Source organism: Aphelocoma coerulescens, chromosome 1A, assembly GCF_041296385.1.
Source record: "Aphelocoma coerulescens isolate FSJ_1873_10779 chromosome 1A, UR_Acoe_1.0, whole genome shotgun sequence".
Classification (NCBI taxonomy): Eukaryota; Metazoa; Chordata; class Aves; order Passeriformes; family Corvidae; genus Aphelocoma; species Aphelocoma coerulescens.
The window spans coordinates 1625024-1645020 of NC_091014.1; the positions used below are offsets into that span (position 1 = coordinate 1625024).

Below are 19997 nucleotides of genomic sequence, written 5' to 3' on the forward strand. Positions count from 1 at the left end.
TCCAGCACTGGGAATTCCGCCTCCCACCACCCAAAACTCCCGGACAAAATTCCCTTCCCGTGGAATTTGTGATCTCCGGGAGGATAAGGGCAGCTTTTCCATGGGAATGAGAATTCCCGGGATTCCCGGGAGCGGCTCCTTACCTGTGGGAGGTGAAGTTGTCATAGGATCCGACGGTGTAGTGCCGGAAAAGCCGCTTGGTCCGGTCTTCCCTGGTTTCTGGAGGGAAAAAATCCCAGATCCCAAATTATTCCCGGCTTTTCCCGCCTTTCCTGACGGCTCCGCAAACGCCGGGAATTCCATTTCTGGGTGGGAATTTCTCCGTGGATAAGGAGAATCCATGCGGGGGAGAGTCCCACGTGTGGCCAAGGAATTCCCGGGAATGTCGGAGGCGTTCCTGGAACTCATCCGGGGTCAAATTCCACTGGAATTCCCGGCTGGAATTACAGAGGAGACTCAACCCTATGGAAAACTCAAATCCCGAGGGAGCAGCCACATTCCAGGTCTGCTTCCATGCTTTTCCCACCTCAGCAGGGATGGGAAGAGCTGGGAATGATCCTGGGAATTCCGTGCTCTCGTGGAGGTCACCGGATCTCCTGGAATGTGGGAATTCTCAGGAAAACTGGGAATGTGGGAATTCTCAGGAAAACTGGGAATGAGGGAGGCACCATCCCCCCAAAATCCCTGGCACTGATCCCAAGGGAGTTTTCCAGCTCTGCTCCCTTCCCTGGATCCGACCCCTCCCTGTCCTTGTCCTGAGGGATGAAATTTTCCCTAAAATCCCTGGAATTCCGTCCATTCCCAGCCTCATCCTCATCCTCCTTCCCCAGCACTCCAGGGGGCTCTGGACAATTCCCAAATCCCTCTTTCCCCGCCTTTCCCACACTTTTCTCCCCTTGGATAACAGCCCCCAGCCCCGGCCGTCCCTTATCCATCAAATCCATGGAAAAGGACAATTCCCGCTGCTCCAGCCCCTCCCGGAGCCAAACCCGAGCTCCCATCCCACCCCTGGCCTCATTCCAGCAATTCCAGGCCTCACATTCCACAATCCTGGAGCTGGGATGCTCAGCTGGCTTTTCCATGGAATTCGGAGGAATTTCCCGGGGAATTTGGAGGAATTCTCGTTCCCCACGCTGCATTGGGAATCAATCCCGACTTTCTCCAGCTCATCCCGATGGTTTTCCCGGTTTCGAGCTTCCCAAGGCGCATTCCAAGATGGAAAAGCCAAACCAGGCATGGAATGGGGCGGGAAGGATCCGTGGGATCCAGGGACGAGCCGCTGGAATTCCGAGTGTGTCCAGCCCAAAGGCTTTTCCCAGTTTTCCAGCCCCTCTGCAGCATTCCAGGGAATTGGGGTGATCCTGAGCCTTCGTTGTCCCTCATCCCACAGATCCAGCCCATCCCAATCCCTCTGATCCACATCCCACCCAATTCAGGCTGGGAAAAGACAGAAAATTCCTGGGATTTCCGCTCGCTCCGGGCACAGGGATCCTGGGAATTGCTGTTCCCAGCCTTCTCCTCATCCCACAGAATTCCAGGGATGGAAACAGCTCCGGGAGGAATCCAGGCTTGGATCAGCTGCTCCATCCCATCCCATCCCATCCCATCCCATCCCATCCCATCCCATCCCATCCCATCCCAAGGCCAATCCCAGGGATGCTGATCCCAGGATTCCTTGGCCGCCACCTGCTGGTGTTTTCCCAGCATCCAGATTTCCATGGAATACTCAGAATTCCGAAGGGAACTGTGCTCCTGCCGTGCTGGGATTCCCTCCCCCCACCCCCTCAAATCCCCAAATTCCCGTTTTTCCACGCAGGTTCCGGGGGTGCAACCCATCAATCCCTAAAGAAATATCTGGGAAAAGCGCCTGGAATATTTCCCATAAAGCGCTGGAAAACAGGGAGATGCCCAAATTTGGGATGCGCAGCATTCCAGGAGGGAAGAGCCCAGTGATTCCCAGGGATCCGGGAGAGGGGAGCATTCCCAGGGATCCAAAGGCTTTTCCAGGCCATTCCCAGGGGATTCCTAAGCGGGAAGGAGATTCCTTGGAGCCTGCTGGAATCGCTGGAAGATTCCCATGGAATTGTTGTTCCAAGAGCTCCATCCCTGAATTCCCAGGAGGAACTGCCTCGGAAAAATCATGGAATTATTCCCACTGGGAGAAAGTTCCGGACTGAACGGAATAAAAGCAGGGAATGGGCAGGAAATTCCCTGGATCGGGATGGGAAAAATCTCAGTGCTCTGAGGGGTTCCTGGCTGTGATTCCAGGGGGAAATTCCAAGGAAAAGGAAGCTCCCAAGTAATGGCAGCACATGGAAAAAAATTTGGGAATTCTCCACCCGGATCAGGCTGGGAAAATTCTCACTGGTCCAAGGAGTTTCCAGCTCTGATTCCAGAGGGAAATTCCAAGGAAAAGGAGAAGCTTGGGAAGCTCCCCCAGGGATCAGGAGACGGCAGCACATGGAAGAAAAAATTTGGGAATTCTCCACTTGGATCAGCCGGGAAAATCCTCCCTGTTGCCACCCTGCTCCGAGAGGTTCCCGGCTGTGATTCCAGAGGGAAATTCCAAGGAAAAGGAGCAGCCCGGGAAGCTCCCACTCGGCACCAGGGGACGGCAGCAGGGAGCAGCTGCAGAGCTGATCCAGGAACGATTCCCGATGGGAATGAGCGGGGGGAGAGGCAGGGAAAGGGCTGAAAAAGCGGGATGGGCGCGGTTGGATGTGTCCGGGAAAGGTTTGGAGCGGCTGGAGTGTGGGAAGGGTGGGAATTGTGGGAGAGGGAGGGAGGGAAAGGAGGGAAAAGGAGGAAAAGAGGGGAAAAGAGGGGAAAAGAGGGGAAAAGAGGGGAAAAGAGGGGAAGGGGGAAAGAGGGAAAGAGGGAAAGAGGGAAAAGGGGAAAAGGGGAAAAGGGGAAAAGGGGAAAAGGGGAAAAGGGGAAAAGGGGAAAAGGGGAAAAGGGGAAGGAGAAGGAGAAGGAGAAGGAGAAGGAGAAGGAGGAAAGGGAAAAAGGGAGGGAAAGAGGAAAAGGAAGGAAGGGAGGGAAGGAAAAGGTCCCGAAATCCCAGCAGTGCTCCCAAGCCCGGATTTGTCCCCTCCGGATTCACTCCAGGCGCTGCCGGGATGGGAATTGTTCCCTTCGGGATTCCCTGGCTCGGGATGAGGCTCAGGGATGGGATTGTCGGGATGTGGTGGCAGCCACAGATCCCGAATTTCCCTTCCCGGGCTCTTTGTCCCGATGGATCAGCGCCAGGATCCTCTCCATTCCCGCCACTGCCCGTCCTTCCTCATTCCCAATGTTTTTCCTTTGGGAAAAATTCCCAAAATTCCCTTTCCCTTCCCAGGCTCTCGTGGTGGTGGTGGCGTCTCCTCCTCATCCCACCGGGAATTTGGGATGGCTGGGATGGGATCCGGGAAGGAGCCAGAGGCTGCGGAGCCGGGAATGCTCCAGGAATCCCGGGATCTGCTCCCCCACAGCCTCTTCCCAGATTTTGGGGGGCTCCAGGAGAGGATCTTGGGATTGCTGAGGTTGGAAAAGCTCTCCAAGGTCACCAGTTCCAAACTGATAGCTCAGAGCTTGGAGTGGAATTCCTGGAATTCCTTGGGCTCCTCCAGGGATGGGAATTCCATGGGCAGCCCCTTCCGAGGCCTGAGCGCCTTTTCCATGGAAAAATTCCTGCTGGAAGCTCTGGAGAGCTCCAGCTCCCAGCGAGGGAGGAAGGAAGGAAAAGAGGGAAGGAAAGAATTCCCAGCTGATCCCGAATTCCCAGCTGATCCCGAATTCCCAGTCGATCCCGAATTCCCAGCTGATCCTGAATTCGCACCTGATCCTGAATTCCCACCTGATCCCAAATTCCCACCTGATCCTGAATTCCCACCTGATCCCAAATTCCTAGCTGATCCTGAATTCCCAGCTGATCCTGAATCCCAGCTGATCCCAAATTCCCATCCGATCCTGAATTCCCACCTGATCCCGAATTCCCACCTGATCCCAAATTCCCAGCCGATCCCGACAGCTCCACAGGCACATCCAGCCCCAGCATTTCCCAGCACTTCCCATTCCAACAGGAATTCCCTCTTCCTGCCTCATTCTCCCTCCATTCCCATTTGGAATTCCCGATCCCTCCCAGCCCCTCCTCCTCCTCCTCCTCCTCTTCCTCCTCCTCCTCCCTCCCCACGTTATCCCCGATTCCCAAACCCCTCCCGGATCCCACTCCCGAGAAAAAGCTGGGATTTATGGGCTGTCCTCGGCCCAGTGCCTCCGCTCCCTTCCCGGCTCCCAGAAATAGCAGCGCCTTTAATGGAGCCGTCACGGAGCCTCCGGAGCTGATGGATGGATCCCGGATCCGCCGGGATCCGCAGGGACACGGAGCGGCTAAAAATAGCGGGAATGAGCCAGAGGGATGGGATGGGATGGGATTGGAATTCCAGGAGCTCTCCCAGCAGGAATACAGGAACAGGGAATGCTGGAAAAACCCTGGAAAAACAACCAGGAATGGCCCCATCCTCCTTTTTTTTTCCCCAGGAATCAACCCCGGGTTGCAAATAAGGAGGAAAAAAATCCCCTTTGGAAGGCGGGAAGATCCCTCTTCCTTCCGGCAGGAATTCTGGTTCCAGGGAGCGTTTGGAATTGGATGAATTCCATTTAACAGGAAGATTCCTGAGCCTTTAATCCTTGGGAAGGGGATTTTCCCATTTATTCTGGGCCTGGAGCCGGCAGCGGAACAGGCGGGGAATCGCGGAATCCCGGAATTCCAGAGGTTGGGAAAGAATTCCCAGACCACCGAGTCCAAGCTGGGCCTGATCCCAGCCCGGAGTGGAATTCCAGGAATTCCTTGGACACCTGCAGGGATGGCGACTCCAAACCTCCCTGGGCACTTCCAAGGCCTGAGCGCCCTTTCCATGGGGAAATTCCCAAATCTCGCCCTGCCCCTCCCCCGGCGCAGCCCGAGGCCGTTCCCTCTTTTCCCGGGCTCATTCCCACAGCAGATCCCGATCCCCGCTGCCTCCGGGCAGGAAATTGTGCAGAGGGATAAAATCCCGCTGGAGCCTCCGTTTCTCCCGGCTCATTCCCACTTTTCATCTTTCCCACGGCTCCTCCAGGTCCTGGAAGCTGCAATTGGCTCATCCCGGATTTTCCCCTTTTCCAGGTTGACCAATCCCAGTTTTCCCAGTTTTTCCTCTGCTCCCATCCCAACCAATCCCAAACTCTCCATTCCCTGTGGAAGATCCCAACGGGGAATCCATGACCCGAACTCATCCCTTGGGATCCAATTCCCACCTCATCCTGGAGCCGGAAGCCATTCCCTGTCTCCTGCCCCTCCATCCCTTGGGAATATTCCCACTTTTCATCTTTCCCACGGCTCCTCCAGGTCCTGGAAGCTGCAATTGGCTCATCCTGAATCTTCCCCTTTTCCAGGCTGACCAATCCCAATTTTCCCAGTTTTTCCTCTGTTCCCATCCCAACCAATCCCAAACTCTCCATTCCCTGCGGAAGATCCCGACGGGGAATCCATGACCCAAACCGATCTCGTGGGATACAATTCCCTCAATTCCCTCCATCCCCACCTCCCAGAAGGAGTGAGCCGGGGACGCCGTTGGGAATCCCGGCCGGAATTCCGGGATACCGACCTTGCCTGGAGTCGTACTGGCGCATCTGCACCTCTTCCACGCATTCCGCCGGGAACCAGCCGCTCCTGCCCTTCACGGAGCCTTCCCAGAATCCGCCCTCGCCGATGCTCAGCACTGCGGAAAACCGGGAGAGGGAGATCAGGGGGAAATCCTGGGAAAACGCGGAGGTTGGGATGGCGCTGGCGCCGCGGGAATCCACCTGGGAAGGGTTGAAGCTGGAAGGAAGCTGAGGAATGTTGAGTTATCCATGGGTTTCATTCCTTTGCTGAAGCAGAAATTCCCGGATTTTCCCACTCTGGATGTCCAAATTCCCAAATTTTTCCACTCTGGACACCCAAATCCTGAATTGGGCCACTTTCGATACCCAGATCCCCAAATTTTCCCACTTTAGATGCCCAAATTCCCAAATTCTACTGCTCTGGATGACTGAATTCCAAAATTCCCAAACTGTCCCACTCTGGACACCCAAATTCCCCAATTTTTCCACTTTAGATGCCCAAATTCCCCAATTTTTCCACTCTGGGTACCTAAATCCCGCATTGTCCCACATCCCAGAATTCCTTGGACACCTCCAGGGATGGCGACTCCAAACCTCCCTGGGCACTTCCAAGGCCTGAGCACCCTTTCCATGGGGAAATTCCCAAATCTCGCCCTGCCCCTCCCCCGGCGCAGCCCGAGGCCGTTCCCTCTTTTCCCGGGCTCATTCCCACAGCAGATCCTGATCCCACCTCAGATCCTGTTGGAAAGTTGGGAAAATGGATAAAATCCCCCTGTATTCGCCTTTTCTCCTTCAGCCTTTCCCAATTTTTCCTCCTCCTTTCCCATCCTCATCCCACAGGGCCTGGATAGGGCTGGAATTCCAGCAGGGAGTTCCGCAGGATCAGTCCCTGATCCCTGTCGGGAATGAGGGTCGGGAATGGCTCCGGATGGATCTGGGAATCCAGGAGCTCTTCCTGCCCTGGATGGATTCAAGAATCAGCCCTGGGAGCTGGAATGGATCCAGATGGATCCAGGAATGAGCACCGGGAATGGCTCCAGATGGATCTGGGAACAGCACCGGGAATGGATCCGGATGGATCCAGGAATGAGCACTGGGAATGGATCCGGATGGATCTGGGAATGAGCACTGGGAATGGATCTGGATGGATCCAGGAATCCAGGAGTTCTTCCTGCCCTAGATGGATCCGGGAACCAGCACCAGGAATGGCTCCGGATGGATCCGGGAATCAGCACTGGGAATGGCTCTGGATAGATCTGGGAATGAGCACTGGGAATGGCTCCGGATGGATCCAGGAATGAGCACCAGGGATGGATCCAGATGGATCGGGAATCCAGGAGTTCTTCCTGCCCTAGATGGATCCGGGAACAAGCACCAAGAATGGCTCCGGATGGATCCGGGAATGAGCACCAGGAATGGATCCGGATGGATCCGGGAACCAGCACCAGGAATGGCTCCGGATGGATCCCGGAATCAGCCCCGGAGTCGTTCCCTCTCCGCCGGCTCCAGCTGTGGAGCTGATTTGGGAAATTATCCGCCTTTTATTCCCGTCATTATCCCATCATTCCGGCTCCAATCAAGCATTCCTTGGAAAAAAATAGCGGCAATCAGAGGGACCGGGAAAGGGAGGGAACGCCCGGAGCCGGGGAAATGTTCCCGAGCAATTCTCGGCCTCAGCAGAAATTTGGGATTGGGGAGCCAGGAGGGAGGTTGGGAATGGGATTTGCTGATCCAGAGGTTCCGGATCCTTCCTGTGCTCCATGAATCCTCTTCCTCTCATCGTTCCCATTTTCCTTCCCTATTCCCAAGGATCTGGATCCCACCCCCAGTGGGATTCCCACAGTGGGAATGGGTTTTCCATGGAGCTGTGGCCTTTCCTTTTCCATGCCTTGGAATTCCAGGATTTCCCAGAATTCCCAAGCCAATCCTGCCTGGAAAACTGGGATGAATCCCAGCACGGTTCGTTATTCCCGAATTCCCTGCACTTCTCCTTCCCAAAGGGTTGCGATTCCTTCATCCCGAGGAATCCCAGCTCCAGTGGGGTGGGAGCCACAGGAGCGGAATTCCCAAGGGAATGTGGCCCTGGAATGGCCCCGGCTGCTCTGCTCCACCCAAAAACCGGGATAAATCCCATCCAAATCCACCGGCATCCAGGGAATTCCAGCTCCTGGGATAGGGAAAGCTGTTCCCATCTCCATCCTCAGTGGGAAAACCAGAATTCCATGGATCCAGGATTTCTCAGGGAGCCAACTCCAGGATGCTGGGAATACAGGGAGGATCCCAGGGGCATCGGGAAGATCCAAAGGCACCCGGATTCAGCAGCTTCCCGGGAAATTCCCAAGCATGGATATCCCTCAAATCCCACCCAGGAAAAGGCGAGGGGTCAGAAAATCCAGGAATATCCGGAGCTGGAAAAGATCCAAAGGGATCCGATCCAGTGGAGATTCTGCTGGAATTCTCCTCCTCCTGCTATTCCCTCCTTTCCAGAACCTGGAAATGACAATGGAAGCATCCCAGGGAAAAAAAGGAAGGAAAAGAAAAAAACAGTGGAATGCTGAGCACATTCCATAGGAAAAAACCTCGGGAGAGATTCCCTTTTCCTGCAATCTCCCGGCACCGGGAGAGCAGCAGGATCCTGGAATTGCTGGATCTGGATGGGCCAATCCAGGGGATGCTGGGTGACGGATCCAGGAGGGAAAACTGGGAATGAGGCACGGATCCAACAGCAGCCAGGGGGAAATCCTGGGAAAAGCTCGTTTCCAGCTCTGAATGGGAATTCCCAAAGCTCAGGAATGCTGGGATTCCCAGGGTTTGGGAATACTGGGATTCCCAAGTGGATCCAGGGTGCCGTGGCCGTGGAGCGGGGTTGGGATCCCGGATCCCAGATCAGAACTGCCTCAAATCCCTTCTCCAGCCTGGGAAATCCCTGAAATTTGGGAAAAGGAGCAGCATTCCTTCAAGAGACTGGGATCGCTCTTGGGAAAGGGAATCCTGGAATGGTTTGGGTGGGAATGGAGCTGAAATCCCAACAAATTCCATGGGCAGGGACCCTTCCCATGATCCCCGGCTGCTCCAGCCTTTCCTTGGACATTCCAGGGATCCAGGGGCAGCCACAGATTCTCTGGGAATTCCAGCCCAGCCGGGAATTCCTTCCCAAGATCCCACCCCAAGCTCCCCTTTCCCACTGGGAGCCGTTCCCTGGCTCCTGTCCCAGGAATGGGGACCCAAAGCCTGGAATTTTTGGAATTCCAGCAGCCAAATTTTCCTCCTTTTCCGCACAAGCGCTCCCTTCATCCCATGGGGAATGCGGCTGGAATTCCTGCTGGGTTGGGACTCAGGGAATGCAGCGCAGATCCCTAAAAACAACCAGGATTCATCCCCTTCCCACTTCCTGGGATTTTTCTTCTCCTGATCTGCTGGGGGAGGTGGAAAAATGATCCCTGCAGGAATGTTTGGGAGCGTTCTCCGGGATTGTGTTGGAAATTGGGGATCTTCTCCGCATCCCGTGGCTTTTCCAGAGGGCAGAGGCCTCCCCTGCTCTGAGCTGCTCCCGGAACCATTCCCGAGGTTTCATTCCAGCGGATCCCAGGCTGCTCCAGCCTTTCCTTGGGCACTGCCAGGGATCCAGGGGCAGCCCCAGCTGCTCTGGGCACCCTGTGCCAGGGCCTGCCCACCCTCCCAGCCAGCAATTCCCAATTCCCAATCTCCCATCCAGCCCTGCCCTCTGCCACTGGGAAGCCATTCCCTGGCTCCTGGCCCTCCAGCCCTTGGCCCCAGTCCCTCTGCAGCTCTCCTGGAGCCCCTTTAGGCCCTGCAAGGGGCTCTCAGCTCTCCCTGGAGCCTTCCCTTCTCCAGGGGAACATTCCCAGCTCTCCCAGCCCTCAGAGCAGCTCCTTTTCCCGATGTTTATTCCCTGCATTCCCCACATGCTCTGATGTTTCCCAGGGTTTTCCAGGAGCATTCCTGGCTCGGGAAGCAGCAGCTCAGCATTCCCGAGCGTCAGAAACTCGGGAAGAGCAGCCGGAGCTGTCTCGCACTCATGCCCACGGAAAACATGGATGGGAAAGGAGTCAGGGATCCAAGGAAACCCGGCCCTGCTGCCAGGCTGCTCCGAGCTTTTCCCGGGAGGAGGAGGAGCCCCGGGAGTTCAGGGAATCCCTTTGGCTGCCGCCGGAATCCGCTGGAATCCTCTTCCCGCTGAAAAGCCGGGATGTTTTTGAGGGATTAACGCCATTCCAGTGGAGGAAATTCCTTGGCTAATCCAGGCTGGGAAATGTCTTGGATGTTATTCCAGCCTGAGGGGATTTTCCAAATCCCTCCCTGGACAATCCCCACCCCTGGGAAATTCTGGGATCAGCCCCGTAAGCAGGGATCGAGGAAAATTTTGGAATCAGCTTTGTCACTCCCTGTTCTAATTCCCAGCTGGAAAACAGCAGGATTTGGGAATCCCCCATCCTGAAAAATCCCCGGGAGAAGGAATCCTCGGCAGCCTTAGGGAAGGAATCCTCGGAACTCCCGCCCCCAGAGCAGCGGGAGAGCAGCTCCTGGCAGGATGAGGAGCTCCATGGGAAGCCCTGGGAGCGCTGGATCCCGGCCAGAATTCCCAGAGAACCAGGCAGGAGAGCCCTGGGAATGCAGGCAGGGATCAGGATGGGCACATCCCACTTGGAATGAGGCACAAAGGGCAGAACTGGCCCCAAAACCCATGGAAAACCTGGATCCACATCCGAAGGGGAGCAGATGAGTCCTTGGGAATCCAGTTTGGCTCCCATTGTCCCATTCCCATTCCCAGCTCCCACTCCCCCATTCCAGAGCCCATTCCCAGCATCCACTGCCCCATTCCCATTCCCATTCCCACTGCCTCATTCCCATTCCCACTGCCCCATTCCCATTGTCCCATTCCCAGCTCCCATTCCCATTCCCACTGCTCCATTCCCAGTTCCCATTCCCGTTCCCACTCCCCCATTCCCATTGTCCCGTTCCCACTGCCTCATTCCCAGTTCCCATTCCCACTCCCCCATTCCCATTCCTACTGCCCCATTCCCGTTCCCACTGCCTCATTCCCAGTTCCCATTCCCGTTCCCACTGCCCCATTCCCATTGTCCCATTCCCAGCTCCCATTCCCATTCCCACTGCCTCATTCCCAGTTCCCATTCCCGTTCCCATTGTCCCATTCCCATTCCCATAGCCCCATTCCCACTGCCCCATTCCCAGTTCCCATTCCCAGCTCCCATTCCCATTCCCACTGCCTCATTCCCAGTTCCCATTCCCGTTCCCATTGTCCCATTCCCATTCCCATAGCCCCATTCCCACTGCCCCATTCCCATTCCCATTCCATCCCTCTCTGCCCCATTCCCATCCCCTCCCCACCACAGAGCCTTCCCGGGAAAGGCTTTTCCAGCTTTTCCAGCCCCTTCCCACAGCTCCAGGCTCTTCCCTAACCCATCCCATTCCCTTCCGAAGCCATTCCCATTCCATAGGGAACAAATCCCGCGCTTCCTCCCGCACTTCCCAGGGAATCCCTCCCCTCTCCTTTAAGGCCGGAGCCAGAATTCCAAGGAGCACTTCCAGCTCCCTGCAGCTGGGAATTCCCAGTGAATGGGATGCTGTGGGAAGCAGGGATCCACGACAGGGATTTCCGGAGCATATTCCCAAAAATTCCCAACTCCCCAGCAGCTGGGAATGCAAACCCCCATTTTCCAGGGAATATTCCTGGTTTTCTCCCGATTTTTAATTATTATGCACTAGGATACGGAAAAATTCCCAATCCAAGATTTCCTACGGGAATGCCAACACCAGATTCCCGCTGGATCATTTGGGATATGGGGATATTTGGGATTTGATCTGAAATCCAGGAAAAAATGTATGGATTCCTTTGGATCCTGCTGTTCCTCCCCAGCTTGGAATCGGCAGCTCCGAGCTCATCCCAGTGGGCAGGGAGCGGGAAAAGGAGGATGACGTCACCTTTTCCTTAAAAACCCGTGGCCATTTTGCTCCTGGAGGGGTTTTTTTTCCCATGGGAATTCCAAGATTTCTGAGCAGCCCTGACCCCACTGCAGTCAGAGCTGCCTCTGGAGCAGCGCTTCCCAACCCTTGGGAAAATCCGGCTGTTCCCTGGGATTGAACACAGAAATCCCGGAATTCTTGAGCTTGGGAAAGCCCTCCTGGATGATCAAGTCTCACCTTATTCCCAGCCCAACATCCAGGAATTCCTTGGAATTCCTCCAGGGATGGCAGCTCCAAACCTCCCTGGGCAGCCCCTTCCAAGGCCTGAGCGCCCTTTCCATGGAAAAATTCCTGCTGATTCCAACCTGAGGCTGTTCCCTCTTTTCCCATCATTTATTGCCTCAGGAATTCCCAACTCCAACGGTGTTTCCGGGTTTAATCCATGTGAATTGGATGGGAAAATTCCATTTTCCCTCTCCTCTTCCTGACGGGAACAGCAGCCTGGACGAGGCAATTCCCAGGTTGAAATCCCGCTGGTCCCAACTCCTGTTGGGTGGGATTTTCCTGGGAATTGGAATCCACCTGGAGCCAGAGGGGCTTCCTTGGCAAACACCAGGAAAAGAGCATTTTCCATGGGCTTTTCCATGGGTCTCCCATGGATATCGAAGCAGAGGAAGGTGAGGGGAGCACATGGAAACATTGGGATGTCCAACGGAATTTTTTGGGATCAGCTCTGCCCCATCCGATGCTTCCCAATCCCCCCAGGATTCCATGGAAAGCTCCTGGAAATTCCCACAGGGAATAATCCTGGAAAATTCTGAGGAAAACCAGCCCAGATTAGGGATCAGATTTCCAGGGATCACCGGGACAGGACGGATTTTCCTGGCACTGGAAAATCCAAAGCTGCACCAAGAGCACCGGGAATTGTTTCCATGAACCACAAGGGGCTGGAAGCGCCTCTTCCCAAAATCCCAAATCCCTGAGCAGCAGGAAAAGAGCGCAGCTCCCACGGAATTCCTCATCCAGAATTCCGACAGGATTCCTGAGCCACGATTCCTCCCAGATTCCTCCCCCACAGCTCCCATCAAACCCCATTCCAGGATTTTTTCCCAGTTTGGGTTTTCTGGGAATTCCATGACAGACAAGGACAGGGAAACTTTGGGAATTGCAGGAAAACCAGTATGGGAGAGGAAGGACCCTCCTTGTGCTCCGCCCCCCCGATTGCATCCGGAATAAACAGCAGGAATGAAGGGAAAACCAGGAAAAGCTGAGCTCTAAAAATCTTGGAAAACTCCCCCCACACGGAAGCCACGGCGAGGGAAAAAAGTGGGAAAAAGGAGAAAGCCAGGAGGGAAAAAAAACCCCAAGGAAAAAATTCCATAGTTACCTACTTCACGGAGCTGCTGGCCTGGAGCATGGATGGGAATGGGAAAGAGAAAAACCATGGAAAAGAGAAAAAAACATGGAAAAGAGAAAAAAATCATGGAAAAGAGAAGAAACCATGGGAAATGTGCAGAGCAGAACAACACGGACATGGAAGGTGGGAATGGGCTCCAGCTAAATCCCTGGGAATTATCCCCTGGAATGTTGTCCAGGGAGGTGTGGGCTCCTCATCCACGTCAGAGCATGGGCGGCTCCCAAAATCCCCAAAAAAGAGCCCAAATTTGGGTGAAATTCCAGGTCAGGACCACGGACAATCCCAAAGAATCCCAAAAAGAGATCCCAAATTGGGATGGAATTCCAGGTCAGGACCATGGACAGCTCCTCCAAACTCATCACAAGATCCCAAAACTGGTTGTAATTCCAGCTCAGACCATGGACACCCCTCCAAACCTAAAAAAAGATCCCAAATTGGGATGGAATTCCAGGTCAGACCATGGAGAACCCTTCAAACCCAAACCAAAATCCCAAATCCCGCTGAAATTCCAGCTCAGACCATGGACACCTCTCCAAACCCAAAAAAAGATCCCAAATTGGGATGGAATTCCAGCTCAGACCACGGACACCCCTCCAAACCCAAAAAGGTCCTAAATCCCACTGAAATTCCAGCTCAGACCATGGACAGCTCCTCCAAACCCAAAAAAGATCCTAAATCCCACTGAAATTCCAGCTCAGACCATGGACACCTTTCCAAACCCAAAAAAGATCCCAAATCCCACTGAAATTCCAGCTCACACCATGGACACCTTTCCAAACCCAAAAAAGATCCCAAATCCCACTGAAATTCCAGCTCAGACCATGGAGAACCCTTCAAACCCAACCCAAAATCCCAAATCCCGCTGAAATTCCACCCAAGCCGGATCCCAAGGAACACAATCCATGAAAACCCAACACCTGCTCTTCCCACCTGTCCCCATTCCCGGCTTTTCCCCGCTCCGTGATCCCAATGCTCCCCAACCCTACGGAAACTGAATCCCCCCCTTTGGAATTTTGGGTCACGCTGGAAAACTGGGACAGCTCCGAGGTCAGGCTGAGGGACACCGGGATGAGGAGCGGAATTAATGAGGGATTTTCTAATTTTGGGATGGGAATCGGGGCCAGCTGCCAGCTCAGTGGGAAATATTCCCGGCTGGAATATCTCCCGGATTTCTCCGTTCCCAAGGAAAACGGGGCAGTGACGGCACTTCCCAAATTCCAACTGGTTGGGATTCGAGGTCACTTTGAGGCCCTCGTTTATGGGGTCTCATTCCAGGTGGGAATAACGATGATTCCCAGGTTTGTCTGGAGCAAAGGAGGGAGCAAATCCATCTTGAATTCCCAGGAAAACCCGGGAATCATTCCCAAAAAACCGAAGAGGTTTCCGTTCCCAAGGTGCCAGCGCGTTTCTGGGTTTTTCTAGGAACATCCCATAATTTAGGGATGCGTGGCCAATGGAATTCCCCCGGGGAAGGAGATTTTTCCAGAGGATGGAGAAAAGCAACGCTCGAGCGCCAAATCCTGGGAAAAGCGCCGGGAAATGCCCGAGCACTGAAATGATTCCTTCAAATTTAAAACCAAAAAAAGGGGGAATTTTGTTAATTTGGAAAACTCTGGGAATTTCACTCTGAAATCGAAGGTTTCTGTGTTCCCTGCTCCTGATCCCAAATGTTGAGGCTCTGATTCCTGAAAAGATCCAGGGAATTATCCCAGGGATCCGAGATTGGATGGAAAATGGCGGCTCTTCCTGAGAATTCCAGGGAAAATCCTCTCTTTGATCCCAATTCCAGCTCTGGGAATGATTTAAAGGAAGGATTTTGGTGCCAAGGCAGAGGCCGCCGCTCATCCCAGTGGGAAAATGGATCCCATTCCAAAGGAAAGGATCCATCCAAAACTGGGAGCCGAGGAAAATCCATTGGGATCAACGTGGAAATCAGAGCAAAACCTCGGGAACTCAGAAATTTTGCCGGATTTGGATCCAGCTCTGGAGCTGAGGCCACAATCCAAGGCCAGGGAAACAAGCAGGAAATGTGGGAATTCTGTCCCAAAAAATGGAGGGAAAAGAGCAGGAAATGTGGGAATTCTGTCCCAAAAATGGAGGGAAAAGAGCAGGAAATGTGGGAATTCTGTTCCCAAAAAACCGGACGGAAACAAGCAGGAAATGTGGGAATTCTGCCCCAAAAAATGAAGGGAAAAGAGCAGGAAATACAGGAATTCTGTCCCAAAAAAGGGAGGGAAAAGAGCAGGAAATGTGGGAATTCTGTCCCCAAAAAACGGAGGGAAAAGAGCAGGAAATGTGGGAATTCTGTTCCCAGAAATGGAGGGAAAAGAGCAGAAAATGTGGGAATTCTGTCCCAAAAATCCCAGTTTTGATGGGATCTCCCTCTCTTATCTCCAGGTTTTCTCCAGGGATAACTGATGGGAATTCCCAGCTTTTTCCCAGATTCCAGGGACAAATGGGAATATTCCGGAATCACCCACCCTCATCCTGGAGATTTCCATGATTTTCCGATGGTTTTTTATCCACACATTTTTAAACAAATCTCCTTTTTTCGGGAATTTCAGAAACTCTGGGATGACTCCAATGGATCCTGGCCGAGTTTGCCGTGGGAATTCTCGGTCTTCTCCAAACAAGGAAGAAATTCCATTAAAAACAGGGAAGTAGGGAATGAAAAATCCGGGAATGCTGCCGGAAAGAGTCGGATTGGGACCGAGGAGCTTCCAACACTTCCGAGCTTCCCTGCGGATGTGGAAATTTGGGAAGAGGGACAAAACTCGACACTGCAGGAAAAGCAAAGCACGGAAAAAGTTGGGAATTTTTTTAATCCCGAGCAAGATCCCTCCACTGGAATGGGAAGTGGAGGCAAAAGGACACGAGGATTCATGGAATTCTGGGATGGTTTGGCTGGGAAGGAGCTTGAGGATCATCCCATTCCGATCCCTGCCAATTCCCACATTCCCAGCTCGCTCCAAGCTGACCTTGGACAATTCCAGGGATGGAGCAGCCACAATTCCAACCCTTTTTCCTACAAAAAGCCCCCAAATCCTGAGGCCGTCCCACCAAATCATCCCTAAATCCCAAATTTTCCCTTGGATTTCCAGGCAGGAAATTGGGATTTTGGGAAGTTCAAAGTGGAGCGGCGCTGAAATTCCAGGGAACTTTTTCTGTTGACCTGAAATCCGTCCAATCCCAATGGAAAAATCCCGGCCTGACCTGAAAAGAAGGAATTTAGCCTGGGAAAAAGGCGGAGTGGGGACAGATGGCATTCCCAAGGGCTTGGATAATTTTCCAACCAGGAACCTGCTGCGTCCTGGCTTCTTCCCAAATGACCTTCCCAGAGGAAAAACCAGGAGGAGGAGGAGAAATTCCTGACCTTGGGATGAAGGAAAAACTTCCCCAGGAATTCCGAGCCCTGGAGTAGCCACGGAGAAGCTCTGGAATGAATGGATCCAGGGAAACGCGGCTAAAAAGGGAAACCTGGGATCGGGAAGGATCCCGGGAAGGATGTGGAGGTGTCGGAGCGAATCCAGAGGAGGCTCCAGGAGGATTCAAGGGATGGAGCTGGGAGGAAAAGCTGGGAGAGCTGGGAATGTTCCCCTGGAGAAGGGAAGGATCCAGGGAGAGCTGAGAGCCCCTTGCAGGGCCTAAAGGGGCTCCAGGAGAGCTGCAGAGGGACTGGGGACAAGGCATGGAGGGCCAGGAGCCAGGGAATGGCTTCCCAGTGGCAGAGGGCAGGGCTGGATGGGAGATTGGGAATTGGGAATTGCTGGCTGGGAGGGTGGGGAGGGGCTGGAATGGAATTCCCAGAGCAGCTGTGGCTGCCCCTGGATCCCTGGCAGTGGCCAAGGCCAGGCTGGACATTGGGGCTGGGAGCAGCCTGGGATAGTGGGAGGTGTCCCTGCCCTTGGAATGGGGTGGGAATGATCTCATGGATAGGGATGAGATGACCTTGGAATGTCCCTTCTCCAAATCATCACGGGATTATTGAGGTTGGGAAAGAATTCCAAGGTCACCGAGTCCAAGCCGGGCCTGATCCCAGCCCTGAGAGCCACATCCCGGAATTCCTTGGGCACCTGCAGGGATGGCGACTCCAAACCTCCCTGGGCACTTCCAAGGCCTGAGCGCCCTTTCCATGGGGAAATTCCCAAATCTCGCCCTGCCCCTCCCCCGGCGCAGCCCGAGGCCGTTCCCTCTTTTCCCGGGCTCATTCCCACAGCAGATCCCGATCCCCGCTGCCTCCGGGCAGGAGCTGTGCAGAGCCACGAGGCCATTCCCGATCCCTGCCCGGCTCCCAGCAAAGCTCCCCCGGCCCCGATCCCGGGGCAGATCCCGCTTTTCCCGGGCTCTCCCTGCACGGATCCCTGGCAGCCCCTGCCCAGCCCGGGGGGGCTCGCGGGCCCTTCCCGAGGCACTGCCAGCATTCCGTGGGCAAGGATTCCCGAATTCCAGGATCCCGGGGTGCTGTGGCTGGGAAGGACCTCAAAGCCCATCCCGAAGGTGCCCCCGGAGCCTCCTGAGGAGGATCCTGTGGAAAGAGGAATCCTGGGATCTGGAAGGTTCCAGAGCTACATTCCCATGGGAATTGCAGCCGGAAAAGGGGTCTGAAGGTGGAGAGAGGAATCCCAGAATCCGGGATTATTCCCTGATAAACCAATCCGTCTATCCCAGCAACCTCCAGCTGCCCCAACAAGAATTCCACAAATCCAGTGCCACAGAATTCCCAACTTTCCCTTTATTTCCTGAGAGCAGCAGGGAATGTCCCCACGGAGAGGAAAACTCCTCATCCCAAAGGGCCGAGAAATGAGACTCCAAACCCAGCATTCCCGATTTTTCCCAGGTTTCCAGGCTGGATTTTCCCTCCCTGCTGTGCCTGGGAAGGATTTTTCCCAGTGCCCTTGGAATTTCCGTGCCGGAGGCTCTCAGTTCTCCCATCTCATTTCCTCCCTCATGATCCGGCACGAGCGGATCAAGGGCAGCCTCTCCTCTGCTGGAATTCTTTTCCATAAAAATGACTGGATTGAGTCTCGCCTTTGGCATTCCAAAGTTTCAGGACGGTGCTGGAATTTTCACTGGAAAACCCAACCGGAAAATCCTGGAAATTCCGCAGGAAAAGCAGCTCCTGCTGCTCCAATTCCAGCCCTGAGATCCCAAAGTTTGGGAGAACATTCCCAGGAATTTGATTCCAACAGGGAATGGCAGCTCCAGGTGGGAGCCAGGGTTGGATTAAAAGCTCCCAGGAATTCCCAAGGAAAAGCTCCCGGGAATTCCCAAGGATAACCCGCACAGGGAATCTCCCGCTCCTCCGAATCCTTCCTGCGATCCCAAAATTCAGGAGAACATTCCCAGGAATTTGATTCCAACAGGGAATGGCAGCTCCAGGTGGGAGCCAGGATTCCATGGAAAGCTCCTGGAAATTCCTGCCTGGAATATTCCTGGAAATTCCCAAGGAAATCCAGCCCAGAGCAGCTCCTGCTCCTCCAATTCCATCCCGGAGATCCCGGAGTTCAGGAGAACATTCCCAGGAGTTTCTTTGCTTCCTCCATGGAATGCCAGCTCCAAACGGGCGAACATCCAAGGATTCCTGGTTTTCCTCCTCCAGCAGCTTCCACAGATCCCTCCCCACATCCAAGGGCACCTCAAATCCCTCTTCCCTGCCATTCCCAAGAGAAAAATTCCCGGATATTCTGCCATTCCAACCTCATCCATCTGGGATCATCCAGATTTTTCCTGGATCCTGGGAATGACCGGGAAGCGCCTTCCCCTCCCCATCCCAGTTTTCCACCCCCACCTCCTCTTCCCGGCCTTTTCCTGCTCTTCCCTCTGGGATTCCTTCCCACGGACTCAGCTCTGGACAGGATTTTCCCTCGGGATCGCTCCAAGAGCTCATTCCATGCAGAATTCCCAGCCTGGCCCAGCTTCCTGTCCTCATCCAGGAATTCCTTTCATTCCCATCTCCCACCTTTCCCACCCTTCCAGCTCCACCTTTTCCCTTCCAGGACCTTGCACTCTCAACATTCCCATTCCCAGGAATCTCCATCATCTCTCCCACAACATTCCAGGCTCCTGGAGATTCCCAGGCTGTCCCTTGGCTGGAATTCCTGCAATTCCAGCCTCCCATCCCAATCCAGCAATTCCTTCCATTCCCACATCCCACTCTGCCCACAGCTCCACCTTTTCCCTTCCAGGACCTTCCACTCTCAACATTCCCATTCCCAGGAATCTCCATCATCCCTCCCATCATTCCAGGATCCTGGAGACTCCCCTTGGCTGGAATTCCTGCAATTCCAGCCTCTCCCAACTTTTCCGGACCCTCCCCAAGCTCGGGGCTCAGGTTCGATCCGGGATTTCCCCTCCCCCAGCCGCTATTCCCGGCTGGAATCAGCCCTTCCCCGCTTCCCGAGGCCCCAGGAATCCATGGAACATGACAAAGCAGCGGCGCCTCGGCTCATCCCGGCGTTCCAGCGCAGCCAGGAGCTGCCAAGATTCCCAAAAAAGCCATTAATCAGCCTCCTGGAGCGATTCCATGCGGGAAAGGATTCACTTTGAACTCCTTCATCCTCCCAAAACACCGGGAATGATCCAGTGGGAAGCGATTCCTGCTCCGAGGGGTCACTCCACATCCTCCCCCTCCCCCTCCTCCTCCCCCCTCTTCCCCCAAGTTGCTTTTTCCCTGGAGATCACATGCCAGGGGAATTTGGGATGAATAAGTGAATCCCAAGGATTTTGTGGCAGCGGCTCCAGGACCACCCACTCCATGGCAGCACGAGGGAAAAACTGGGAAAAGGGGGAGGGAAAACAGCGGGAAAAGCATTTGGGATGGCAGGGATCCTTCCCGGATCCTGGAATCCCACACCTGCATCCCAGCAATGCCCATCCCATCCCGAGATCCCAAATGAAACCCCTTGAATTCCAAGCGCATCCATGGAATTCCTCACCCCAGGCCCTTCCCAGGCGCCTCCCGCTCTCCGGAGGGAAAACAAATCCATGGGAACGGCAGCGGGAATGTCGG

The 19997-nt window shown here is 54.4% G+C and overlaps 1 protein-coding gene across 2 annotated transcripts in view; it reads right to left on the reverse strand.

The window, feature by feature from the left end:
* SHANK3 (SH3 and multiple ankyrin repeat domains 3) overlaps positions 1 to 19997 on the reverse strand; it is a 154491-nt gene that overhangs the window by 72703 nt on the left and 61791 nt on the right. For both annotated transcript variants that reach the window (XM_069033593.1, XM_069033601.1), the window contains exons 12-13: positions 5628 to 5741; positions 144 to 219 (exon numbers count right to left, since the gene is read on the reverse strand). In XM_069033593.1, coding sequence (XP_068889694.1) covers positions 144 to 219; positions 5628 to 5741 — 190 coding nt within the window. The remainder of the gene's footprint in view (positions 1 to 143; positions 220 to 5627; positions 5742 to 19997) is intronic.